The sequence below is a fragment of the Podarcis tiliguerta genome (genome assembly GCF_965153285.1).
Source record: "Podarcis tiliguerta genome assembly, chromosome: 2".
Lineage (NCBI taxonomy): Eukaryota > Metazoa > Chordata > Lepidosauria > Squamata > Lacertidae > Podarcis > Podarcis tiliguerta.
The window spans coordinates 100,329,598-100,357,304 of record NC_139535.1 but is presented as its reverse complement, the minus strand read 5'-3'; the positions used below and the strand labels follow the sequence as shown (position 1 = coordinate 100,357,304).

Here is a 27,707-nt window from a genome sequence, read left to right as displayed (position 1 = left end):
CTGGATCTTTGGCAAGCAAACAAGCAAACAAAAAAACCGGTGGTTTTTACTTTTTGAAATACGGCAACCCAACAAAAAAAGAACTTCATGCAGCGCATACAGTGGTACCTCGGGTTAAGTACTTAATTCGTTCCAGAGGTCCGTTCTTAACCTGAAACTGTTCTTAACCTGAAGCACCACTTTAGCTAATGGGGGCTCGTGCTGCTGCTGCGCGATTTCTGTTCTCATCCTGAAGCAAAGTTCTTAACCCGAGGTATTATTTCAAGGTACTATTTCTGGGTTAGCGGAGTCTGTAACTTGAAGCGTATGTAACCCGAGGTACCACTGTACTTATAATTAAAACATTCACTCTCACAAGAAACAGTGATGTCCACTAACTCCAAACAAGGATTAGGCAAATTCATGGAGGACCAGGCTACTAAGCACAATGGCTGTGTTCTACCCCCAACTGTTGGTGGCAGTATCCTTTTGAATACTAGTTGCCAGGAATCACAAGTGTGAATATCCTGCTTTCCCCATAGGTACCTGCTTGGCCACTGTGGGAACAGGATGCTGGGTTAGATTGGCCATTGGCTGGATCCAGCAGGTTCTTCTTACATCCGTATATTAACGATCAATGAACTGACCTTCAAAATTTTCATTTTTTTCTTCATGTAACACAGTGGTTACAGCTGTTGCAAGCGATTATTTTTCCTCTACATAAAGCTGCTGTTAAGCATATCCAGGGAGCCTCTGCACGTATCCTCTTTAAAAACACACAAACTAAATTACACGATCACCAGTGTTGCTTTTACTTAAAAATGAAGTAAATGCAAAAAACAGATTTTTTAAAACCATTGATGCTGTGACAGTGCAAACAGCATACAATTTTATTGCTCAACTTCTGCATGAGTACATACTTTTTTAAAAAAAACAAAAAAAAACATTTTATACAGATGTATTGTTAAAGCTCATGTAACAGCTTGGTGAAAATACAATGTATATCAATGCTAAAAACACTCTGCAATAAATACAATAGAAATGCAACTAAAAAAACAAAAAAACCCCACCTGTCAGTCTGTGGAAGAAGGAAAAATCATACCAAATATAGACTAGTTTTAGCTATAGACAAAGCTCTTAGAATTTGGCAGAGTCGGAAATCTAATAAAGAGATTGTGTTAAGTACAAACTGCACCTGTTATCTATATGGTGCGGTTTAAAGTCTGAAGCAACGGGGTCATGCTACATTATGATGTATGATATAGAAGCAATGCTTTTACTTCCATTAATGCAGCCAGTTTTAATGCACCAGAGGTTTAACAGATGTAGTGTTGGGGGGGGGGGACATCCTGTGTGCTCTGGACTCCAGTACAACACAACATTTTGGTAAAAATATGATCGGTTTAGGGAAACTGAACCTATGTGCAAAAAAATAGAATACATACTGTACAAAGCACCATTACAAAACTTTACATCTAAAAATTAAATCTGAAACACAACTGAGTACTGTATATCTGAATCCTACAAAATAGTCACTATATTTAAAAAACATTCATTTCTGAAAAGGAAGCATGGAAATGTGAGGTGACATCTCTCTTATAACCATTTAATGCATCTCTCTTAACCACTTAATGCAAATTTAGGATGGATGAAAAAACCGTGTAGGAAGAGGGACAAGCTGGAAATAAATATTCACATTTAAATCTGGGTTGAAAAATCCAAAGGTCTTAACATAATATTGGGTTTAGCACTTGTCAACGGGAAAAGTGGCATGGCCGTGGGACTACACTCAATGGGTCTAGAGAAGCTTCTGACAGGTTGTGTGATTTAAAGCATTTTAATGGTTATGCAGATAAGAAGGCACTCAGGAGACCCGATATTCAATTTGCATCAGTCTGCTCAGCGTAGCAGTCAAAGCAATATGTAGAAATGTTCGTGTTTTGCCTATTAGAATCAGATTTTGCAAAGTTAGCCCTGTAATGACGGAAGAATCTCTGGACACAATGTGTTTAAAGCAGGACGACAATGAAATTGCTCTCAAGTTTGGATCTCAGACCCGACTCGAGTCCGCCTTATCAAAACCCTGTAACGCAAACTCCTTCCCGGAGACCTGTCAGTGCGGTCTGTCACAGGCTCTCGTTAATCGTTCTGTGGTTATTAGGCTACATCTCCTTATGAAATGATACAAGATATTGTAAGATGAGCAGTGGAGGCCACAACATTCAGCACAATCTGATGCAGAACAAGAGGCATCTTCCCATGAGGTAAGGGTGAGGCTATCATCTTGGATCAAGTGATAATTTTTCAGAGAAGGAAGTACACAGCTGACAAGCAGCAAGTAAGGCCTGGTACAAAACATGGTTAACAAGAAGCCCTACATCAACCTGTGCACAGGCAGAATGACAACTCCTGAAAGATATGCAGAACAGTAGCACGGCTGTGGATATGGAAACCAGTATTCTACCAGCTTTTAATTTAAGACAACAGTAGAGAGAAATCAACGCAATGCTATTCCTGAAACCTGAAAGAACAGTGGAAGCAGATGGATCTGCTCTGATAGAAAGGATCATATCTGCCAGCCTAGAACCAGAGCAGATTCCCTAACAGGGGCTTAGGCTTGCATTCCAAAATCCGCCTTAAGTCTACTCGGAGCAATCAATGTAGACTTACAGTTCTGCTGCAGTCCATGAGCAAAGGAAGACGAAGTCAGACTTAGCTATTCCAAATGCTGGATGATCTAATGCTAAACAGACCACCAGTCACCATTTTTAATTTATTTTTACTATGGCTAATTTGTGTAATTGCTTCATAATTCAATACGACGTAGGAGCGAGGCTGTTTCGGAACCAATGCAACCAATGGAAATGATCGTTCACCCTCGCCTCTCCCACTTCTACATCTTGAGCCTACAAGACTGGTTGTTAACGTACAACCTGTCGGATTCAAGTCAGAGCAGGCTACACACGTCTACATCTAGCGAATGTCCTTTTGACTTAACTTGCTTTCTCTTATCCCAATTTTAGACAAGGAAAAAGGCCATCTCCAACAAAACCTTCAATATAAGCAGGGCTGTGCTAATAGTTTTCAATCTGTTGCCTCCATATACGTGGCACACTTGATCGATCATTCACACAGAAAAAGTGGGTGGTTTTAGATGGTTACTTGTGATTAATTACTACCATGTGCCTTGCTGTTGTTTGTCATTCCTTGCTTTTGCACGAGAAGATGAGCAACCGAACAACTGGGCTGACAGTTCGCTAGACGTTCTCAATGTTGTTCAGCGAGAGCTAGTTTGCAGTTTGCACATGCAAGTTCCGCTTTCCTCTCCACACAGTTGGGTACATAAAACTATGAAGAAATATCTGTGCTTGCCAGCGTACCAGAAACAACCAGCAATGATTTCAACAAGAGAAGCTGCACTTTTCACAGCAACTAAACACACTATTGCAAAGAGAAGTGTACTTATGAGCTATCCCCAAGTTACAAGCTCAACCACTTTAGTTATTGGTATATAATTCCTTGCATGACTGCCGATTAACAGTGCAATATATTTCATCTAAACGTGCCCCCTTTATTTTAACTATTTTGCATATATTTACCCTCAATGCAAGGATGATTTCTGGGTGCTCCAGTCAGCTATTTATTGGAGCACATCAGAAAATTTACAGAAGCTCTGCTTTTAAGTCCATTGCATCACTATTTTTTCCCTTAGTTGTAGCTAGCACAAACCCATATGTCACAAGCCATTTAAAATAAAGACGTTTTAACCTGATAATATTGTTTTGCAACAACTAATATACAATGCAGATTCACTGTATCGGAACAGAAAAACTTTGGTTGGTATGACATCCACAGAGAGTTTTGAAAAATGAACTGACGACCTGGCAGAAGGCTGTTGATATCATCAACATACATTTAGGAGTTTACAAAATGCAGCAAGTTCCATTTAAAATGGAAAGCAAATTAAAAAAAACTCAAGTATTGACTTTTTACAAAAACGCTCATTTTAAAAAATGCTAGATGCTTTAAAAAAGGGGGGTTTCCACGTTTACCACAAAGTACTGTACCAAATACAGTGCAAGTTAACTCCGACTAGGATTCTGCTAAAGAAACTGGACAAGAGAAAAACAGGAGCCAAAACCTGTAATTCATGCTTGAGAAATATAAAAATCCTTACACAAGTAACATTGAAGTTTAACTCATAACAGAGAATTAAATCATTCACTATAAGAAAACACAGTTTGTACGTTAAGTGGCCTTAATTTAAAAGGGTTATGATTTGCTTAGCCAATTATATGAAAAAATTAGAATAATCAAAATATTTTATTTAAAAAAATAGCAGGTATAGATGCTGTTCAGTATCACATGTTTACTTAAGTAGGCTGGAACGTGACTTGTACCGACAGCTATATCTTGGACCTGTGAGAATAGAAATCAGGTAAGCAAATAGATCAGATCACCTTTTACAAAAATAGTAGTCGTCTTTTTGAGAGAAGAATACTGCTGTTGAAAGGAAGGAAAAGTCAGCATTCTGTATATTCAAGATACTTGTTTTTAATAGCAGCTGAATGATTCCTTGGCAGGAGCCACAGGACATTTTCTTGAATGAAGAACTCCAAAAATTGTCCTTTCCCTCATATCGTCCTAAAGTAGAAAAGGGAGTGGGGGGAAGAAGTTTCCTATATTTCAAGCATTTAACTGTGTCATGGCTGAGGAGAGGATTTTCTGCTTGACGGAGTATAAATACAGTCCCAGGTAAGTCTGCAAATGTTCATTCCACAGCAAACCCACATGTTTCTTCAATGGCGGTTAGCAGCTTTTCATAGAGCTTCTCATAGCTTTCATAAGGAGGAATGTCTATTCGATTGAAGCTGCATGCAGAGAACAAAAGCTTTAATAGGCTTTCAATAATATATACACACCGAATTTATGTAATAAGTAATATACTTCAAGCAAGCTGCTACAGTTAAAAGAACACAGTTACCTCCCCCACCGCTAACATTGTCTTCTAAATAGAACCATGCCTATGTTGATCCGTTTTGACAAAGAATTAAAAACACACATGGTGTTTGTAAGTAATGAATGGATCAAGACTGCTGGAAAAAAACAGTTTCCCAAAAAACGTAACACAGAGAATCTACTGATGACTAGGCTACGACGTACAGAAAGAAAAATCATAAATGCTTATTTCTTTCTTCTAATGGTTTTGATGATATGCTAATTATATGCAGGTAGATTATTCATAATAACCTATTTCTGAAGCTGGATTATTAATGAATTTCTTCTCTAATTAGTTGCAAATTCAATAGTCTCCATGTAGAAAAGAATGAGCATAGTAATGCATCTATAAAGCTTACCAAGTGTGAGCTTTTGGCAGGTTATTTGTGCTAGCATCAATCTGGTGAATTGTGAATAGTCTTGGACCAGCAGCACCTGCAATTGGAACAGAAATTGGACATTACCGTCCAGTACTTTGGAGCACAACCAAAACATGTAAAAGACTGGGCAGAGAAGCAAGCTTTGGAAGGTGACAGACAAAGCAGCATCCCTGGAGTGTGACCTGTACATCTCCAATTTGATATGTGCCAATTTAAGGCTTTCTAGAACGTATTAGAAAAGTGAATACTAGAAACCATATACCCCCAACCTTCCATTCCTTTCAGTAAGTGAAAACGATGGCTCTGATACACAGACATGCAAAGGGCTTTTGACTGCCCCTTACCATGTTACAAGAGCTGTAAGGCATAGTTGTCAACTTACAGATTTGAAAATAAGGGGCCAGCAGCCTCGAAAATAAGGAATCGGCAGCCAAAATAAGGGATCAACAATTATACTTTGGTGAAATACATATTTTGTTGCATGCAAATGGCTTTAGATACCTATTAGGTCCATAAATTACCATATAGCATATATTCAACACAAAAAAAAGCAACAATTTGTTGTTGACAAAGGACAGCTGGACATAGAAAGGGCCCCATTACCTTCAGTAGCTTATTTAAGGGACATCATCAATAAGGGACAGCAGTGGGACATGGCGCTGGGATAAGGGACTGTCCCGTCAAATAAGGTACGCTTGACAGCTATGCTGTAAGGTAGGCTATCTTAAGAGGCTTTCTGAATTGAGTATCATGTGCTGCCAGGTCTTATAACAGCCAGAAAATCACACAGAGCCAGGAACAACAGTTATCAATATATTTATGATAAAATGTTGCAGTAGTTGGACTAGTAGATGCATTTGGAAAACCAGGGCATCGGGCATACCAAACGAAAACACACACAAGCCTACAGATTTAAGACTTTTGACGGAAAGTCATAGCTATGCATTTCATAATGTACTCTGAATATATCACAAATGTTACAAAATTGAAAAAGCAGTAACTTGGGACTGTGGACAGCGATTCAAAAGAAATTTGCCTTTGTGCTTTTTTTTTTTAACCTTGTAATGCTTTGAAACCCTGCAGAGGTACTCTGGATGACCCAGTCACAAACTGCAGTAATCGGGCTCTCCTTTCTTCATCAAAGAGCTCCACGGCTTTCCAAAACCACTTCACAATGTTGCTGTCTGGCGTGCAGTGTTTTAACCTGGTGTTGGCCTTCCAGTCATTAACATCTATCTTCCCAAGGCCACAAATGATGAGCTGTTCATAACGGTACAAATATCAGTCAGTGGAGGACTGCATGAAGTCAATACACCCCACCCCCACCCCCGCAAATCTGCTACAAATAGAAAGTTATCCCTCTAAATGACAAAACTTCTCTTTTTCTTTTCTTTTCTTTTAAAAAACATTTGTTATATGAAATGTTGGCCAGTAGGAAATGACAAGTCCGTTTAAGCTTGCAAAGTACATAACCCTAGTTTTCTAAGTGGAATAGCAAACAATATAGTCAGCTTTATCTGTGCATTATAGAAGTCTTAGAAATAAGAAACAGATTTCACCGAAGGTGAGCATTGAACAGATCCTGATCCACAGCAAGCCCTTGCTACCCAGGCTCCTTTTGGCTTATATGCAGGTTTCTTGGGCTGATTTTTCCTTCTCCCACACATTCTATTGCTCTACACCTTTCTAACCCTACAGCCATGCATCTCCATCATCCCTTCCCGGAAAGAGGGTGAGAGGGGGTATTATAGCGTGCAACATTTAAAAGGTTTGAGATGAGTGGTTGGGAGCAAGGGCAGCAAAGGGAGAAAGGCAGCCTAGCCAAGAATAAGGTCTTCATGGGTTTTGTACAGGGGAAATGGGTGTATCCATGTGCCATTATCACCCCATCTCTCATGCACTGTGAATTCCCCTCCTGCCCCAACCAGGAGCAAAGCATATAAAAGTCTCATGTGTGTTTGCCTCTCTCACATGCCCTGCTTGGCTGGCACACATGCACAGGACAGTAAAAATGAGAGGTGTGGGTTTGCGCCTCTCTCCTGTCCGATTATTGTCTTCCAAAGCAACAACTCTATTCCGAACTTAAAAATGGAAAGTGTAACGCTGGTGGTCAACAAAAGAGGTTTAAAGACTCTCTCAAGACAAATCTAAAAAAATGTAGTATAAACACCAACAACTGGAAAACACTGGCCTGCGAGAGCTCCAGATGGAGAACAGCCTTTACCAAAGGTGTCATGGACTTTTGAAGATGCTCGAACTCAGGACAAAAGGGAGGAATGAGCTAAGAGGAAGGCATGCTTGGCAAATCCTCACCGTGAGCAACTCCTGCCCGGAAACCTATGTCCCCACTGTGGAAGGACGTGTGGATCCAGAATTGGCCTCCACAGTCACTTACAGACTCACTGTTAAGACCGTGTTCATGGAAGACAATCTTACTCGGCTACGAGTGATCGCCGAAGGAGAAGAGGGCAATGAAAGAGTTCCCATGGGTGTCTTGCATGTTCTGTGCTATCTTCAGCAAATGGGACTAATGGTAGGGTGGTTCAGACACCTTCCCCAATATGTTCTCTACAGGAAATAGAATATGTTTATCTATGGTTACCAGAAAATACTTTCCTACAGAGGCACATTTTAGTTTCCAAGATATCCTTTGACTCACACTGCACAATTTAGGTTTTTTTCCGCCCAACCATTAAGAACTACAAAATTTTACTATTTCAACTTTTATCATCCAGCGCTTATGATACAATATTAAGAATCTGTTTCTTAAAGGAATTGTAAAACTCAAAATAATGCTAAGGGTAATAAAAATAGCCCTCCAAAGTATGTGATGTATTCTATCAAAAATAGCATTTTAAAGTCATTAACTAGCAAGACAAGAGTATTATTAAGAAGCCTGTCTACAAAATGTAAAGAAAAAAGGAATCCCAACCCTTCGGTGATTTGGTATGTTAACCATGGTTAAAATTACTGCAAATCCTCCATCCCTAGAAGCATTGGGGATCAACTTTGCATACGCAAAATTTAAGAAGAATGCTTTTTTTCTTGTTACACTTGATGACCTAGCATATCATTAATGTACTGACCTCTAGCTCCTTCTCATCAAATGTCTTCAGCAGATGTTGTGGGATTACTTCATTAAATCCCTTCTGCAGAGCCAGAAACTGAGCTTCAATCCCTCGTAAAAATCGCCAGTTTACATAAAGCCTGCAATAAATTACAAGTCCTATTTGCAAAGGAGTGTCTTCCCACTCAACAACTTAGATGCTTGATCCCAAGCTGCAAACATTACTACAAACTATTCAACCAAGCATCTGCATAGACAGGCTAGAGGCGTGCAAATGTTGTTGGAATAGTTGGACTAAAACTCCCATCAACCCCAGCCAGCGTAGTCGGAGATGAAGGGAGTTATAGTTCAGCAACATCTGTAGGGCCAAAGTTAAGCAGCCATTAACATGACAAAGTCACTCTATTAATTTAAGCATACCATATTACCCTCTGCACAGAGCACTGTAACTGAAACTTTTTGGGGTTTTTTAAGACTATGCCTGGCGTGCTCTGGTCCATGGGGTCATGAAGAGTCGGACACGACTAAACAATTAAGCAACGACAAAGACTATAGTTTTTGATACCTGACGTATTCCTTTTTACTCTCCTCTGTGACAGGAATGCTTTTGCCATTAGGTTTCAGTTCATGTTGTATAATTTCACCATATGCATTATGTTCCACACAAAATGTATGGTCCAAGACTCCGGTAGTATCGTTCTCACTGAAGTAGAGAAAGCAAAATTATATGAATTCTAAACGTCTCAGGCATACCTAACCGTACATCCTATAGCCTGCCGTTAAAAAAAACAACAAAAAAATAATTTGCTTATACTGCCTCTATGAATCCAATACTCTGGAGGGTGTGTGTGTGTGTGTGATGTCTTCTTTAACATGGAAGTACCCCAAAATTGTTTTATTCCATGATAAAAATCCCCTCTGGTTACAAAGCTTGTGGAATGCTCAGAAGTAACAAGGGAGGACAGACCCTACGTGTCAGCACACGACTAAGAAGAACATTCTATAGAAGACTATGGCCAATTGTAGCCTATATTGTGGTTCCCTAGCCAGTCCTATGCAAAATACACACACATACCTCAAGTCACCCCATCGTGGCTCAGATTGCCTAAAGTTGGCAGGCTTCCCCAATGGGGCTACCAAATGTGTCACATTACATCTGTCCCAGTTTTCTAATAATGATTTGGATTAGAAGACTTAAGTTCCCATGGCTCACCTATAGTTCCCCCCCCCCAGCAAAAATTATATTCACAGCCTGCCCATTTATAGCAAATGAATTAAAGCAGAATATAACCATTATAAATGATAAGCATCATTTCAAAGAGATCAGTACATACAGTATCCATACTAAGCTGTTGTGAAGATCTGGGTCAACCAATTCCATGTCATCCAACGTAATTGGCTTTCCTAGCAACTGCTTGTAAAAAGGCAATGTGAAGCCCCCATCAATATAATGTCCATGAAACACAGCCATCCCCATGATCCGTCCAACAAAATGGAAGTAGGATAAGTGTTCCTAGAATTGAAGGGGAAAATGTACTCATGCCGGGGTTCTTGGCTTGATTCCAAAACTGATGAAGCATTCAGATTTTTCAACAAGAACCTTTTCTTTAGTATGCAATAAGATTTACTTAAAAGTTACAATGAAGAGTCCGAAAAATAAAATAAAAAGCTTTAAAATATGTTAAGGTGCCTGCTTCACTTCCATCAAGACTATCTATCTATCTATCTATCTATCTATCTATATGAGACTGTACAGCCCCTATTGCAGGATTTGCTGTGCTGCATCACAATATTGGCTTGTGAGCAAAGGTGCAGCCCCTAGTGTTGTATAAACTTCCACTTTCACTTGAAAGCACTTCCTCTAAACAGCTATTCTTAGGATTGGAACACTTCCCTCTTATATTTGACCTCAAAGTTTCCTGCTACAACTTAACACCTTTATTTCTTGTCTAAGGTTTAACAAACCTGCAGCAGTCATTAATTTTCATGATTATACCCTGCACTTCAAAGCAAAAACAAAAAGGGAACTCCCAAAGCAGTTTCTATCTGTTCTAAAAAAGAAGTTGAACGTCACTAAAGTAATTCAGATTTGCATAATGCTAGCACACCAAAACTATTAAAAAGGAACTGCTGGCCACAAACATGGGGTACATTTCCATACCGGGTTAACAGCAGAATCTGGGTTTATCTGTAGTGTATAGATGTCATCACGCGAATACTGGAAGAGGCCATAATACGGATTCAGCATTTCATGGGAGAGCAAATAGAGCCATTCCCTGAAGAAAAGAAAACATTTTAAGGGTCAAACACTGTTAAACTGATGCAGAAAAACACAGGTCTTCAGTGATAACTAATTTCTTAATCAATGACAACAGAATGTGGTAATGGGAACAGCATTTATTCACAACTGTCTCATAAGCACATTTTCAGAATTTCTTGTTTCAATTTCTCTCAACTATTTCTCTCAATGTCTTGCTGACGTGTCCAATCTCTTTAGTTGCATATGTCAAAAGCTGTGTGCTGTATAACTGCACTAGCTATGCACAGTAATCGGTTGTGTGCCCTTAATTAACAAGGTGTTGAAGATGGGCTTGAATTTTGGGGGGGGGGATTTGAGGGGGCAAAAAGAAAGGAAGCAACTATTTCCGTACCTTGCACCAGAATAAAAAGATGTAAAACAAAGAAGCACACAGGGAAGGAAGCAGTGACAAAGAAAAACTTATATAGAACGTGACTTACCCTCCAATAGGGTTGCCATATTTCAAAAAGTAAAAACCAGGACATCCCCAGAATTGTTGAGCTTGGAAACCCCAAAGTTGTTGGAAACTCCAAGGAAACCCCAAAGGTGTGGAGCTTTTTTTTTTTTTTTTTTTTTTTTTTTTTTTTTTAGACAAATCCCAAAGTTTGGCATGATGGTAACTAGAGCCCCTGTTTTGCATGCAAAAGTTCTCTAGTTTGATCCCAAGTGTCTCTGGTATGTAACCCGAGGTACCACTGTATAAGATACCCTTGCAGGACCACTGCAATTGCAAGCACTGGTTCATCCTCCTCCCTGAACTCCGTGGCGGCACTGGAGGGGGGAAATGGGATATCCCAGAATCAAATCAGAAACCAGGGGGGCTTCTGAAATTCCAGGAATGCACCAGGGGAATCGGGACACTTGAAGGTTATGGCATGATTCAAGCAGGGGTGAAAAGACAATCTTTTTTAGATAAAGGGAGCCATTATTGTCTTTCATTTATTAACAAAACACACAGATTTGCAAATGTACAAGAAGGAAAAAGAATAAAAAATATGTAAAGAAAGTTTTTAAGATCATTGTTCCAATCATAAACAATGTTGGAGTATCTATATATTGTTAAATGTGAAACTTAAGAGCTTAATTGACCTTCTAATTCACAGTTCTTTTGGAAAGCTTTAAATTAACTGAATACAGACCTTCTACTGTTTCAGCATAGTGTGAATATGACTCTGATTGTGATATATATATGCATATATATATTTTTTAAAATGTCCAGTAGCACCTTAGAGACCAACTAAGTTTGTTCTAGGTATAAGCTTTCATGTGCATGCACACGTCTTCAGATACCTTCTTTAGATTGTGATAGTCACACTGAATGCAGTTTAATGCACTGTACTGAACAGAGATTAACAGTATGCTGAAATATACCCATTACCTGAAGGACTATTACTTTAAAAGCTTAAAATTTAAAGTGCTAAATAAATTTGCTCCAGTTGGTAAATATTGGTATAGCTAACAGCAAAAAAATTCACAGAATTTCACAGCGCTTCTGAGATTTACTTTCCTGGCACGGGTCACTAAAGCTCATTGCCAACAGGCCAGCTTATGCCAAATGGAATTGATGGCAGACTCCTCAGGTCACCCGAGAGAACACTCCTCTGCTTCTGGTCTTTGGAATTGATAAGCAACTGAACTACAAGCATTTGTTCAACTCTTAGGTGTCCATAATGAAAGCTGGAGGTAAATGCAGGTGCTTTGGAATTTAAGGAGAGGGAGACTCATATCCTGCCAGTGGAGTTAGGGGGAGGAAAGAGAGAAAAGGCCCACTGGTGATGTTAAAGAAACCCAATAAAAACATCTGCTGGGGACCTCTGAGCAGCGAAGTTGAGGGCAGATATTGAAGATTAAAAGCTACCCCTGAGTGGCAGTCTTAACGTATCTGGATGTGAAAAAAAGAATTCTGTTCCAACAATGTGATAAGAAATGCACCTGAAATCTGAAATTAATTGCCAACCTTCATCCCTGTTCCCCTACATGCTTTGAGGCAGTTTTGGGCAAACCATTCCCACCTGCCCTAAACCAGACATCAGGTGTGGGGCTGAGAAGGGAAGGCCTTGGCTGGAGAGGGCTTTGTGGGCACTGAAAAGGAATAGTCTGTGAAGGAATAGAATTTTATGTCATTTTGTGGTGGGCTTCTGGTTGGAAAACTTGGGCTGCAAAATGGTTACTTTTGGCTTGAAAGGGTTTTGTGCAAATGGGAATCAGAAGTTCAAGGAGAGTTAAAAGTGCCAAGGGGTATCTTGCTCACATCTGCACAGAAGATTTATCCTGACAATTAAGGGGGAATAGAAACACAACTGAAACACTCCTCTCCTCCTGATTCGCGAACACATTTGGTGGAGAAGTGAAAATATTGTGCGTAAGTCAAGCTAGGAAACAACCCAGTTGGTCAAAAGGTTGCGGAGTCGGAAACTTCAAGAGCGGGAGTTGAGAAGCTGCAAGTGAGAAAAGGACCGAAACCATGAAAAATGTTAAGAGAGCAGAGTTGGATACTGCAGGAGAGAACTACGAAGGGATGCAGAAGCTCAATTAAGGGATGCAAATTGATGAGTATTGGCTTAGATAGGGAAACATAATAGAAGAGCTATAGTAGGATGCATATGTTTGAGCTTATGGATAGCTATTCAAACTGTAAAACTAGTTCCCTCCTACTGAAGACATCCACTTGGTGGCAGTGGTGAAGAAAAAGGAGGGGTTGGTGCTTGGGTGATTTGTTTCCCTTCCCTCTCATGTTCCAGGCTGTAGCTTGTGCTCTTTCGCACAGTCCCTTTTGTGAACAGAAAAGCCACAGCACACTAAAAACACTCCACATTATATTGTTTCACAATCAGGGGTCAGAGCCTACTTGCATTGCTGATTCTGAAAATGTAGTGTTGCTCTCCCCAGCCCTATTCTGTTACTTGGAATTACGGCAACTTAATGTTTAGTCCAAACACACGGCAGAAAAGATCTCATGGTATGCAGCAAGCAGGGAAAGGTCATTCCCATTTCCTTGTTGGTTTGAAGCCTACACAAACCTTCCTTCTTGAAAGAAATTATTAACACAGAATGCAATTCTTAACATTGCAAACCTTAAAAAAAAATTTTTTTTTTTAAATTGCAAACTTTCTGTTCTCTAATCTATACTAACTAGATGGGAAAAAATCACAACATATTGGAGCCAAGATTCCATTCTGGGAGTGGAAGAAGACCACCATTCACAGAACAGTTTTATCCAGCCTGTTACCTTGAAACGGATATGCTCAACAGAGTTGACAAAGCTCTAACATAATCCGTTAAACCCTTACATACAACAATTGATTTCCCCATTATTAATCATATTTTACCATTTGTAGTATGTTGAGTGTTGGCAGATAACATGCCTTGAGTATGTAAAGACTCCTTGACATCTCAAGGTCAGTAGGACCACAAATTACTTCTGACCATAGAGAGGTTCTTCTGAGAGTAAGAAAAATTGTGGCTTATTTTCTAAGAGTAAATATATACTAATGCATTCATTCAGTATAAGATGGCAATCAAAATAAGGGGTGGGCTTTGAATACAGGCTACTGCTAGAGATGAATAAACTTGGGGAGCCATGAGATAGGGGGTGGGGAGAGAACCAGCATAACTGTTTTTCCCTCTCCCCAGACTTGCCATATATTACAGAGCTCTGCTGTTGTCAGTGCCTTCACATCAATCTCCAAGTATCAGAATTTATTTCAACAGCAACTCTGGATGCTGCTTGATTCTGGTTTAGGAGACAGACCTAAGGCATTATTATTTACCTGGCAACTCCTCCATAGTCAAGGCCTTCTTCCCCACGAAATTTTATCATTAATCTCTTCCACAGGTCTTTGGGCCTCATCTTCATGACTTGTCTGTAAGACTCCTGGAATTACACCAGATAATACATTTATCAATATTATCATAGCCCTTACTCTGATGTTCCTCTGCTCAAGATCCTAAAGAAAGAACAAATCAGAGTATCCAAAACTTACAGCAGGTGGCATCATAATATATAAGCAGGCATGTGAGGATCTTTTGTCATTGCCACATGCACTTAAAAATGCCTTTTAACCTGCAGGGGTATATTGCCCATTTTTTGCGCAGCTTACATGAATTGCTAATGTTTTGAGATTATTCTGGGAGTAGTTCTCCGGACGTGAAAATTAGTTTGGCATAATACATTTGTGGTGAGAAGGTTTTCACAATCCCTGCTGAATGAGAGCACAAGAAGCAATCCTGGTCCAACATGGCTGGACATTAATTCCTTACAGCCACAAGAAAAGGGGGTAGTTCATACATCAATGCACAGAAACCCGTTTGCGCAGCCCGATTCTATGCCCGTAAAATTCAGGCACTTGCTTTATATCATGGGTAGGCAAACTCAGGCCCAGGATCTGACCCAATCACCTTCTAAATCCGGCCCACAGACGGTCTGGTAATCAGCATGTTTTTACATGAGTAGAATGTGTGCTTTTATTTAAAATGCATCTCTGGGTTATTTGTGGGGCATAGGAATTCGTTCACCCCCCCCAAAAAAATATATAGTCTGGCCCCCCACAAGGTCTGAGGGACAGTGGACGGGCCCCCTGCTGAAAAAGTTTGCAGACCCCTGCTTTAAATTATAGATTGTGCTTCCAAGAAAGCATGTATAGGACTGAAGCTTAGATTCAGTAAAATAATGCCTGACGATACATGTCGGATATACACAACGAATTAAGATTCAGCCTCCTCACTTTATCACATTGCTCACCATGAAATCTCAAAAAATGTGCTGTAGTTCAGATGTTTCCACATAATCTTTGTCCATTTACATTGCCAAAAAAAGCAAGAACCATCCCGGTGGCAGGATGTTCCCCCGCATTATTTAACACCTAAGATAACTCTACCGAAAGTTACCTCAAAAATTTCTTCCCTGGAGACTTCTATCCGGCAGTGTCCAGCTTGGGGCTGCTGCTGGGATAGCTCCTGTCTCAGAATCTTGAGTTTCTGCACAAGGTCCCGCTTATACCTGGGCACAGTCAGGCACTCGGCCTCATCTGGAAGCTGGCAAAGCGAGACTACCTGCTGCTGCTGCTGCTGCTGTTGATCCTTAAGTTGGTTCTGACGACTGAAAAGAATGGCAGCTGCTGTCAGTAATTCAAGACTTCCCATTATTCCCCCCCCCCACACACAACAAATTAATATGCCTTTCAACCAACATTCTGAGGCAAGTGTAACAATGGTTTCTATGTGAGTGCCCTGCTTTTCCACTAATGTTTCCTAAAGGAGACTAAGAACATATCCATCTGCCTGTCTTGATCGTTTTCAACCAGCTTTGAGGGGTTTTGAACATTTCTGCTAAGCAGATTGCAGTACCATATTGACAACCCGCTGCTCAAAAGCTCTTTCATATTTGTTTTGCATGTTTTATCGATGTTCATGTGAATGTTCAGGGTTAGTTCGAGGCACAGTCAATTTAAATTTGATACAACCTTACACTTTAAAGAAGAATTCGCTTGCAAAAACTCTTGTACAGAACGCTTGACAAAGATTGTACCTGGGCTAGTCGGGACCACAGGATTGTAAGCAGATTGGTAAGGTGAAAAGGGAAACAGATTGACATGCACTCAACAGACACAAATAAATGACTATTTTTTATTAGCTATTCCAAAAAATGTATTGAAATGAAGTTCAGGTTGCAACTGGGGAAGGGGGAGAAACCTTTATAAAAAATATTTTCTACGTGAATGTTCCTGGAGATTTGTCATGCCAAATTTTGCTGCACAGTATGTTCTGCGCTGGGAAAGGAGCATTGAAGTGGCTCCAAGGAAGGCAATCTCCAGGTTAAATGGTTCAGCTTAATCTGCAGTTCTGCAAAATTCTTCAACACACGGGTCAGGGCTGCATGTAAACTCAGAAACATGTCAGGGCTGCATGTAAACTCAGAACAGCGGGCCTTGGTATCCTTACTGAAAGTAAAAGTAGCTATGTTGCCTACAAGAAAAGTTGAAAAAGCCATATTAGCGCAACAAAATCTTTGGGGGGAGGGGACCATTGTGTGTTCCTTTTCCCCAGCAGCCCTTAGTACCACCTGAGATCTGCATAGAACTTAACTGTGATTCATTGTGACATGCAAATGAAGCTCTTGTTAACGGTTTACTGGGAATGCCCAGGTTGCCCAGGTGTGAGTGTGGGAAGTGAACCTCAACTCCTTGCTTAACATTATGTCCAAACCAGGGATTGCAATTTGTTCCGCTCCAAAATAAACTGCAACTGGTAAGACAATGTCGGTTCTTGGGGCTTCGCTAATTGGTCCACATTCACCATGAAGATCTGTTTCCAGCTATGCCCTTGGGTTGGGCTACAGTGGGATTGACTTACACTTGCCATGATAACAAGTCATGCCTTTTGCTCAGTTATCCATCCGTCTGCCGGGACAGCAGACCCTGAAAGCACTCAGTATGTCAGCAACAAATTATTTACACCCAGTCCACTTTATGCTGAATAATTTAAAAATTGGCTTTTTTCCCCTTTTCTTTTCTTTTCACACTGACTTCTGAAGTTTCTGTTCTTCCACTGCATAATTCTTAAATTTAGAGTTCCCTAAATTTAACACTACATGCTAAACTTACGTACTTTGAGGTTGGACAGGCAACTGAAGCCATGTATAACTTCACTGAGACAGATACATTTGGTTTTTTAACTAATCTAAAGCTTTGGATATATCGAAACCACAAAAATTATCTTTAGTGAAAAGAAGGGAGAAATCATCTTCACATATCTCGCCTTACTGTAGCAGACAGTAACACACACTGGAGAAAATTTATCAGACTGAGGACTTTGCTGATAACACTATTGGACTATTGGTTGGATTTCTGAAATCCTTCCATAATGAAAGACAGATGTATGAATGAAAAAGCTTAAATGTTGTAGCAATAGGCTGAGAAGTGCAAAAAAGATCTGTGATTTTACAGCTTGAGGTTTATCCTACTGAAAGACAACCTGAAGGTTGTCACAGCTATCTTGGAAATCTATAAGGATCACAATTTTATAGATGTCAATTGGTTACTGCTAGGAAACTGAAAATTAAAAACAACAACAAATGCAAATTACTATCTTAGAATAGTAATATATATTTTTTTAAATTACATTCTTCTTCAGTAGGTAACTACAGACTCCTCAAATATCACACGTTATATTTGAATTCGCTTGACATTCTAGCCAAGAGATGACCACAGCCCTGAGATTTTAATTAACTAATGTTTACTCAGAGTAGACCCATTAAAACCAGTGGGCCTAAGTTAGTCGTGGTCATTAATTTTTATGGGTCTGAGTAAAATCCCCACCACCCAAAATTTCCAAACAGATTTGATTCTGTAAGAAATAGCTTCCAAAACTATGTGCATATTTGCACATAAGGTACACTAAGCGTTTTCAGATATACTGAAGACAATTTAACTTTTACTTTTTTACCTTCTACAGCCTCCCTTCCTATAAAAAAGTGGTTCCAGAGTCTCATCACTAGTCTAGCTCTGCGGATTCTTATGCCCAGTCACATTCTAACCACCCAGCTTTTGTGGAGTATTTACTTAATGCTATGCAGGTGTTTCCCAAAATAGCATTTAAAAGGTGTTAAAGCGAAGAACAATGAAATAAAATTCCAGGAGTGTCTGAACAAACGGATCGTTCTGTCTAGACAATGGCAATTTTGATTTATATAGTCTCTTCTGCTTTTGGAAACATGGCTAACAGAGTAAAGCAAGGAAGGCATTAAATGCAGAAGTGAATGGAAAGAAGAGCTCAGATGGGGACGAAAAGGCCATTTTATTGCCCTATGTGTTTCAGATTAAAACTCTTCCTCAAGGGCAACTGAATCAGTTCTTTCAAAGTGAAACTAAAAAATCTTGCTGCCAAGAATATTTCAAAGCACTTATTTTGTATTGGTTTAAAATATTAAAGGCAGACAATGCAGATCACGAAGCTTCTGCAATACCTTGTTGTGTAATTATTCTTCCGCATACTCCCTCAATAATATATATTTCAGATTGCTTCTCCCCAGGACTACAAAGTCTCAAGAGATCTTCAGTCAACACAAAGGAGTTATATAACCCAAGGTGGCAGAATCAACCTATTGCACATTCCCAGAGAACCACTTTCATGCTCCAAAACATTCATCTGCATGTGCTGGTGACATCATGAACTCACTTTAGAACCAGGTGCAAGTTAGCCGATAGCCGTGGATCTGTGAATTGCGTTGTTCTGTTGTTATGGTCAACAAAATAAACTCTGCCTGTTGCTGTATTCCGGATCTCCCATCCAGGAGGCAAAGGACCAAGCTCTTCACAATTGATGTTGCTAAGATCCCTGCAAAAACAAACATAAAAATGAGAGAGAGAGAAAGAAAAAACCCTCAGTATTTGGCCTCTGAGCCAAACCAGTGTAAAAGTAACATTACAATTCCATGAAGCCTGAGAGTATGCATTGTTTTGGAAACTTGATCTATACAGCTGGAATGTCTACTCTCAAGGAGCAAGCCCACCAAAGGAAAAGCAAAACGTACTCTCAGAAAAACATCCCGCTACACTGGTCTTGGAAAAACTGTTATCGCACAACCTATGTTTTTGGCTTTAAGAAGAAAATAACTACATCGGTAATTAATGGGATACTGACTTAAAACGAAAACAAAATCCTTTTTCCTACAGGAGCTGCATGTTCTTAATGCCAGTTTTTAAAGGACATCGGAATAGTTCTGTTTTTTTTTAGAAACAGTGGAAGGCGGACAGACACATTTGTCAATACCGGTGTTTTCCATGAAGATTTATGCATGTGTGCCACAGACAATTTCCGCCAACTAAGAAAACTAGCCACTAGATGTCGTAAAAAATCATAATCCCAGAAGGGTTGTGTCCAGTTATTGCATGACTAGAAAGAAGGCAATCACACCGTCAGGTGGAATCTACAAATACATAAAAACTGTTCCGAAAATGTTTTTTTTTTTTTAAAAAAGCATTTAAAAAAATACACTGAATTTTCCTTAAGGCTCACCATCGCTATCTAGTGTCACATTGTATGTTGCACTTAAAACACACTTAAAACATTTTATTTGCAGCTGTGTAGTAGCTGAGCCCTCAGTCTCGCTTTCCCTCCTCCTGTCCGCCCCCCCCCCCCCCGCCAAAATGCTCTCCTGGGGAGTAGGGAGCCTGAACAGAGCTGCTGTGGAAGGGGAAGAAATTGCCTCAAATCAGGCAGGGGGATCTGGGGCTAGTGATTTCAGGCACTACATCGCTAAAGCTCCGTATAACACAGTTTTCACTGTACAGGACCTCCCAATCTACTAGAGAGATTAAACATCCTAACCTGTAGCAATGTTTATATCATTCATATCCCGTCTTCCTTCCAAGGAGCTGAAGGTAGCCTACATAGCTCTCCCCAAAAACTTTGCCCCACTACCACCCTGTAAAGAAGGGTAGGATGAGAGACAGGGACTGGCCCAAGGTCTCTTAATGAGATTCATGGTCGAGTGGGGATTTGAACTCAGATCTCATCGGTCCAAGTCAAACCCTCAGATCACTACACCATGCTAGCGCTGCAAGGAACTGAACAAGTTAGCTCTAAATATGTACGCAGCAGGTGATTTACCAAAATTATTTTATGCCCGTGTCAATTAATATTAAAAGAAAAAATGCATAATCAACATTTCAGCGATCAGCCAGCGCTGTGCATACTGTTAAAAAATATTTGAATATTCTGTGCCCAAAAAACCTCCCTTAGAATTCTGAGGCAAGTTGATAAAAGTATGCAAAAGTTCCGCACAGGTCTGTTTTAAACTACTCACATGACACAGAAAGGGAAAGGATGGAAGGCACTAAAATCTGATCAGTGAAAAGTCTTACTCCGTCCCTCTCAGATCTCTGTGAATTCACTAAGCACTGCAAACACTACATTGCTTCAGAGTCTGGGGCTGTAAGCTTTCTGTTTCTCTTGCTTTAAATTATATCAGAGCTTCTTAGGAGTCTGAATTTTCTGATACCACTTCCAAAATCTGGGCTTGCACAGATTCATAGATAACATACCTCCTGCCAACAGGCTATTATAGCCAATGTATATATTACTAATTTGATTTGTACAGCAACTTTATTTAACTTACAGCATCAAAGGACAGATTATCCGCTTACCTCGGTACGCGTGGATCATGCCATGTGCTTACACCAGTCTGAGTATGTAGGAAATACACCTGCCCTTGCTGAGTTGTCCTTTGCTCTGTTCATTCAGACGTGCCAATGTGGAAACAAAAGATTGCTTCGTTTACTAATGAAAATCCCATGCAAAAGGTTAACAAGTTCACAGACTTGAAATAACTATATAAATTCCCTTCCCCTCGAGATTTGTCAAAACCTGAATGTCTTTGAGAAAAACAGTTAAAAAGACTTTTGTGCTTGGTCTAGCTTTAATAGCCACATCAAAGCAAGAGTAGAGGTAGCTTAATTTTTAAACAATATATCTCCCCTGTTGGCTTTTGTATTCTGGGCTGGATCCAACAAAATTGTCCCCTTAGCAAAACGCGTTTCTGCCGACTCAGCAGGACATTTCCCCCTCTTTCCCCTGTACCCCTCATCTATTCTGGGGGTTTCCCCTAATCCTCTGGAGCAGCTTGGGGTGGGGTCTCACTTTAGAGGTTAAGTTTTCATGTATTCGTCTTATGATTAGATCATAGGGCAGGAGACACACATATACACAGAGAGGAAGGTAACGTGGAAACACTGAGCCATAGCAACAGAAGTGAACTGCAATTTTAATGTGGGTCTCAAAGGATTTTGAAGTATTTTATGAACTGAAAATTCTGAAGAATTTCTTTGGAAGTCAAGGGTAGTATAATAATGCACGAGTTAATTTTTCCTGTGAATTTTTAACACATATGGAGTTACATTCTTAAACTGGTATAAAAAGTTAAAGATAAAGGACCCCTGGACGGTTAAGTCCAGTCAAAGACGACTATAGGGTGCGTCGCTCATCTCACTTTCAGGCCGAGGGAGCCAGTGTTTCTCCACAGACAGATTTCTGGGTCATGTGGCCAGCATGACTAAACCGCTTCTGGCACATCAGGACACTGTGCCGGAGCGCATGGAAATGCCGTTTACCTTCCCACCACACCTATTTATCTGCTTGCACTGGTATGCTTTTGAACTGCTAGGTTGGCAGGAGCTGGGACAGAGCAACGGGAGCTCACCCCATCACATGAATTCAAAGCACCAAACTTCCAATCGGCAAGCCCAAGAGGCTTAGTGGTTTAGACCACAGCGCCACCCGCAGCCCTAAACCTTACCTTTACCTAAACTGGTTTAACGATAGAGGATCATATTAAACAGAAAGTTGGAAATTTGCATACTTATGGCCATACCATAAAATACACTGGACTGGATCCAGACTGAATTAGCCATTGCTAACTTGTCCCATTAGTTTCAATAGGCCCAAAGTAACACACTTCAGTCAGTTCCAACCCATTGCTTTGTACTATAGGATATGTCTCTTAGAATCTCCAGAGAGCTAGGTATTTTAAAGGTGTTTATTAGCCTTCAAGGATACAAGGAAAAATGCAACACCAAAACTGTCTCTCAAAGAGTGAGAAAAGCTTTGTTTCTTGTGTTTCTGCACTGCCTTTCATGCAATGGCATTAATGGTGGGACGTAACCTGGAAGCGGTTAGCATTTAATGCAGTTCTCTAAGGCCATTCCCAGTTCCCTCATATCATCTATTGATACTCTGTGCCATATGCCTCTATCACCATCTGCAGCAAAGGCTCTGTTCGTTAACATGTCTTCCTGGATGTTTCATTAACGCCTGCCAATTTTATTCCTCTACAATGTCTATACAAGGGATCAGAAACTGATTAAATTAGAAGCCTGAGATCTGGACTAGTGAATTGCACCACTCCATGGTTCAAGGAAAAGAAGCAACGATCAGAATAGGAATTAACAGGATTTTTCTCTCACACAGCAAAGCTCCAGCAGTATACTACACCCATACAGTAATTAAATCACCAGAGCTGGACTGAGACCAGTATCATGAAAGCGTGAAGGGGGAAATCCCTCTCATTAGATCTTCAGAATAATAGTCCTTTGAAGTACATAGCCTTTGAAAAACAGACAGACAGATAGTTACGCTGTTTTAAAAATGCGTACCATATCCTTCCGGTAAATCTGGAGGCGTATGTAGATGGGTCCTGCTCATGTAATTCCTGTGCCTCTGAGACCTCACTCTTCTCTCTGCTAGCCTGGGATCTGATGCCTGTCCACATGTCGCGCCGTTTATTCCCGTAAGCGGTGTGTTCTCATCCACAAAGCAGCTCAGTGGTCGACCTGGACTTGAATATTCCGATGCTGGCCTGTTAACAGTAATAATGTTTTTGAGACCTCTCTGTTTTAGAGAACTGTGTCTAAACCGTAGATTCCCAACCTTTTTGGACACATGGGGCAATCTGCAAACGGGAGAAATCATTCTAGGCAACCACACATCCACAACCGTACTCTCTGGATATAAAATCACCCTTCTTTCAAGACTCATTTCATCAGCAAGGGCAGGGAATTCTGAGCAAAGTCCTCTCTGAGTACATGTATGCCGGCAGTCATCGCACTGGTGACTCCTAAACTGAGGGGAGCTTCAATTAAAAAGTTATGCATCACTGATATAATACACATGCCGAGGCAACACACAAGTTTGGATTCCAATGCTATTCAGAAGCATGGTAATAAAAATCAAGGGCTGCTTGTGGCCACAAGATGCCCAGAGCTACTTTGCAGAGAAACATATGCCCTGCTTGTATCCTATTACAAACGGAGCAAGTGGGAGAGCGTGCAGAGATAAAGGACCTGACAATATATTCAACAGAAGCACCAACATAATACGTAATACTTAAAACCAAGTAAGGAGCCAACAGAAAACTGATGTGTGACAATTAATGTACAGACTAATCCTCACTAAATGAAATAATGGCCTGATGGCAACAACTCAAATATGGACCAGTCCCGATTCCCAATTCCCTTCTCCCATATTACTAAATCACTTTCCACAATGAAAACTATACTAACCTGGCTCATAACCAAGTGTCATTTATCTAATACAAAACAGTAATGCCAACATTGCCTTCTTATTTTACAGTTTTCATTTGTGAGGAGCAGGGAACCTTTGGGGGCCAGTGGGCCAGAACCCTATCTGTGGGGCAGGGGTGAGGGGTTTCTGGGAATGGCCTTGCAATATAAACTCTAGTCAGGAAAGGGTAGGTAAGTCAGGAAAGGTAAAGAACCCCTGGACGGTTAAGTCCAGTCAAAGGCGAGTATGGGGTTGCAGCGCTCATCTCACTTTCAGGCCGAGGGAGCCGGCATTTGTCCACAGACACTTTCCAGGTTATGTGGCCAGCATGACTAAGCTGCTCCTGGAGCAACGGAGCACCATGACGGAAACCAGAGCACACGGAAACACTGTTTACTTCCCCACCAAAGCGGTACCTATCTATCTACTTGCACTGGTGTGCTTTCAAACTGCTAGGTTGGCAGAAGCTGGGAAAAGCAACGGGAGCTCATCTGGTCGCACAGATTCTAACTGCCAACCACAGCGCCACAGCGTCCCATTTATAAACTCTAGTAATGCATCACAAGTCCGTTATATCTACATCCGACTCTGTAAGAGGGATATAGGAAGGATTTACAATATAGGAGCAATATTTGGGAGGAACCTCTATTCAGGAGATGTGGAACTGAGGTAATAACTAGCAACAATTTCAAGGAATGATGGACTCCTACCAATTAAATCCACAAGAAGCCCAAGTGCTCAGCTTGAGTCACTGAAAAATTTACTGTACAGTGTTCTCTAATAATTCTTACCGTGTTGGTCGCTCCCACTGTGTTGTTCGTGTAATATGATTTAAATACTGAATTCTTCCAGAGGCCGTCCTCCTTTCTTCCCAACTAGAATTATACATTGAAAGAAAATCACCATATTTAGAAGAAGTTTGTTTTAAAGAAGTTTTTAGCCAACAGACACCATAACATGAACATTACATTTGGCTAACTATCCACGCTATTTTTATATTACTCATTTTTATTTAAATGTATTTTTACAAAGATAAAAAGAACTATACAGTTTAAAATAATGTTAATGTTACAGAGACAAGCCATAATATAGGGCAGTAGCATCAGGGCTACTAATCAACTTCTACAACACGGCTACTACTAAACTTCAGAAGTGCCCAACTACTGGTACCTCCCAAATCACAGGAGAGGACATTCCTAAGGGTAGGAACCACCAGGGATAAGGCCCTTTTTTTATGTTGCCAGTAGGTGGCATTCTGCATATTGCAGAATGCACCATCAGAAAGGCCTTCTCCATATATCTGACTGTATAGGGGGCTGTACAGAGAAGGACAGTACTTTAGCTAACCTTGACCCAAGTTGTTCGGGGCTTTACAATGCCACCTAGAAGATCATGAGGTTAGCAGTGCATATATCATAGTTGCTGAACTGACTCTATCCAGAAAGCCGGTGGTTGGCAAGGCAGCCATAGTAATAGGTACTCCTTGCTATCAAGGTCATTCGCCCATCAACTGAAAGGGATAAATCTAGCAGCAGCCCCAAATAACATACCTGCTCTTTCAGGGACAGCAGTGTTGAGGGTAAGCAAACATACAAGTTACTGGATGTGGGGACTTACTGTGTCTATCTTATCAGGATTTAGTTTCAGTTTTATCAGGATTCACACCACACACACACACACACACACACACACACACAGTTTCTTCTATCGGTGAAGCTGCCTTTTCCAACCAATGCTGTCCAGATGTTTTGAACTTCAACTCTCACCAGCCATGGCAAATGTTCAGGGATAATGGGAGTTTGCAGTCCAGTATTTTCATGAAGTTAAATTGCTGGTTGGCATCTCTAACTCCAAAATAAGTCTACATGTAAATATTTTTTTAGAACACACTGGTATTCTTCCCTCCATTTTTCATCACTGCAAATATCAGACAAATATGTAAACGGCATTTATGAAAATGTTATCTTACCCATCAGGTAGATCATTGTCAAATAATCTACTGCAGTCCACAACTTGCCCTCCAGTACCTATCCGGTCTCTGGATTGAAGACTTACTAGCAAACAAACAAACAAAGGCCAAAATTAGAGGTACGACAATACAATTCAAATCACGACTATTTGGAAAGAAATGACACAACTTGTTGATAGTCTTAAAAGCCTTCTTTTCAGTTGATTATATTTTACACACCATTTCAACAGAGACATGATGAGACTGGCCCCACTCAAATGCTGCACTGAGGCAGGATTGACAGTTTATTCTGGTTTATTGGGAATAAGCAGCGTACTGGGGCACTCTACTTAATCATTCCAACTTTGCTGCTGCCTTTGAACAAGCGGGACCAAAAAGCTGCAATAACCTTGGGTTCCCATGATACATGAACCCAGGATCCAGGTATCCTCTCTGGTAAGAGTGCATTTCATCCACTGAGGCTGGTATACCAGCTGCAGCATCACTTGGTGACATCTAGGTGTGGTTGTGCATGAGGCTGCCTCAGTAGACTACAACAGCTGCGCCTGTTGACCATGATTGGTCAATAGTATTGAAATAAATTCACTTGGCTTCCGGTCTGTTTCCAAACATAGTTCAGAGTACTGGCTTTTAAAGCCCTATAAAGCTTAGGACCCAGGTACATGAGGAACACCTACTAATATTCCCATATGCTGAAGTCATCTCTGGAGGTACCTCTGCCATCTAAGGTAAGGTGGGTGGCAACCAGAGAAAAAGCCTTCAGTGGTGGTGCCCTGTTTGTGGAATTCCCTCCACAGGGAGGTTTGGCTGATTGGCTTGTACTTAAAAATGAAGTAGGATCTCAACCAACTCATCACTCCCTAATATTTGGGGTCTACCCTCCACTGACAAAAACCCTATAGGGAGAAGATTATGTTTCTGTAAAGACCACAGCACCAATAGTAAACATGGCTTCAAGAATCCTTAAAATATGGAATCCTCACTGAATTTAGAATTACTTTGCCCTTTAACATGGACTGGCACTTGTATTTTAAAAGATGGAACCGTATTTAAATTCTTGATCAGCATTATGGAAACAAAGCAGTGTATTACTTTTAGACATTAAATACGCCTATAAGAAGTGCTGGACAGAGAACACTGTAGAAGTAAGAAGGGTCCAAATAGGCAGCTCACAGTTCCAGAAAAAATACATACGAACATCTCTTTAAAAAATGGCAAGCTTTGTCCATTTGGTAGTATTTCTTATGTCTGAAGATTTTTCTCAATAGAACATCAGCCTGGCAATTTTGTGCCTGAAGTGCTGTAAACAGTAAAATAAAGGCTGCCTGTGAAAGCCTAAGTAGCTAGGTTTATTTTATAAACAGGTTAGTCAAGAATGAAACTGAACACACGACATTATTTGTGGTTTCTGTGGCATTAAGATTAATGTGCTTTTCCTAATCCTGTTTAGATTGGAAGTGAATGCTTGTGTCTAGACCAAAATAAGCACCTGTCCAGCAAAAGATAATAAGAGAAGCTGGGCCCCCTTGCAACCAAAAGACACACCAACTTTCTGAATGGGAGGCACCATTTGCAAACAAAAACCTTGCAGATCCACTTGCCCAAGTGGCAACATTCCCCAGGCAGACCTGAGTATCCAAATATTATGAGATAACCAAGACATCAATTAACATAATCTAGTACTTTGCTTTGTTGCATCATTTAAGTCAAATCATTTCACTTCAACCACTTAAGCACATAAGTGAGTTATTAAAATTAAATCAAACTTGAAGATATTCTGGGTTGGATCCAAAGCCTCCATTTTGTGAAGTCTCCTCCTATGAATGGAAATTCATTCCATCCAAGGACCTTTAGGTAAAATCCACTGTTGTTCTTTTTTATCATAGATGCAGTAATGGTCTAAAAACATAATGTATAATATATAATGTGTGATTTTTCAAATAGCTTCCTCTTTCAGGG

At 40.3% G+C, this 27,707-nt stretch overlaps 1 protein-coding gene across 1 annotated transcript in view; it reads right to left on the bottom strand.

Moving 5' to 3' along the window:
* Window positions 1–2,744: 2,744 nt before the first annotated feature.
* The window catches only part of SMURF2 (SMAD specific E3 ubiquitin protein ligase 2), a 67,318-nt gene continuing 42,355 nt past the window's right edge, over window positions 2,745–27,707 (bottom strand). The window contains exons 6-19 of the mRNA XM_083427461.1: window positions 25,749–25,833; window positions 24,571–24,654; window positions 22,873–23,075; window positions 20,869–20,953; window positions 18,899–19,057; window positions 15,611–15,821; window positions 14,494–14,597; window positions 10,586–10,700; window positions 9,759–9,937; window positions 8,990–9,127; window positions 8,444–8,564; window positions 6,416–6,617; window positions 5,337–5,412; window positions 2,745–4,850 (exon numbers count right to left, since the gene is read on the bottom strand). Of these exons, the coding sequence (XP_083283587.1) occupies window positions 4,751–4,850; window positions 5,337–5,412; window positions 6,416–6,617; window positions 8,444–8,564; window positions 8,990–9,127; window positions 9,759–9,937; window positions 10,586–10,700; window positions 14,494–14,597; window positions 15,611–15,821; window positions 18,899–19,057; window positions 20,869–20,953; window positions 22,873–23,075; window positions 24,571–24,654; window positions 25,749–25,833 (1,862 nt within the window). The 3' untranslated portion in view covers window positions 2,745–4,750. The remainder of the gene's footprint in view (window positions 4,851–5,336; window positions 5,413–6,415; window positions 6,618–8,443; window positions 8,565–8,989; window positions 9,128–9,758; window positions 9,938–10,585; window positions 10,701–14,493; window positions 14,598–15,610; window positions 15,822–18,898; window positions 19,058–20,868; window positions 20,954–22,872; window positions 23,076–24,570; window positions 24,655–25,748; window positions 25,834–27,707) is intronic.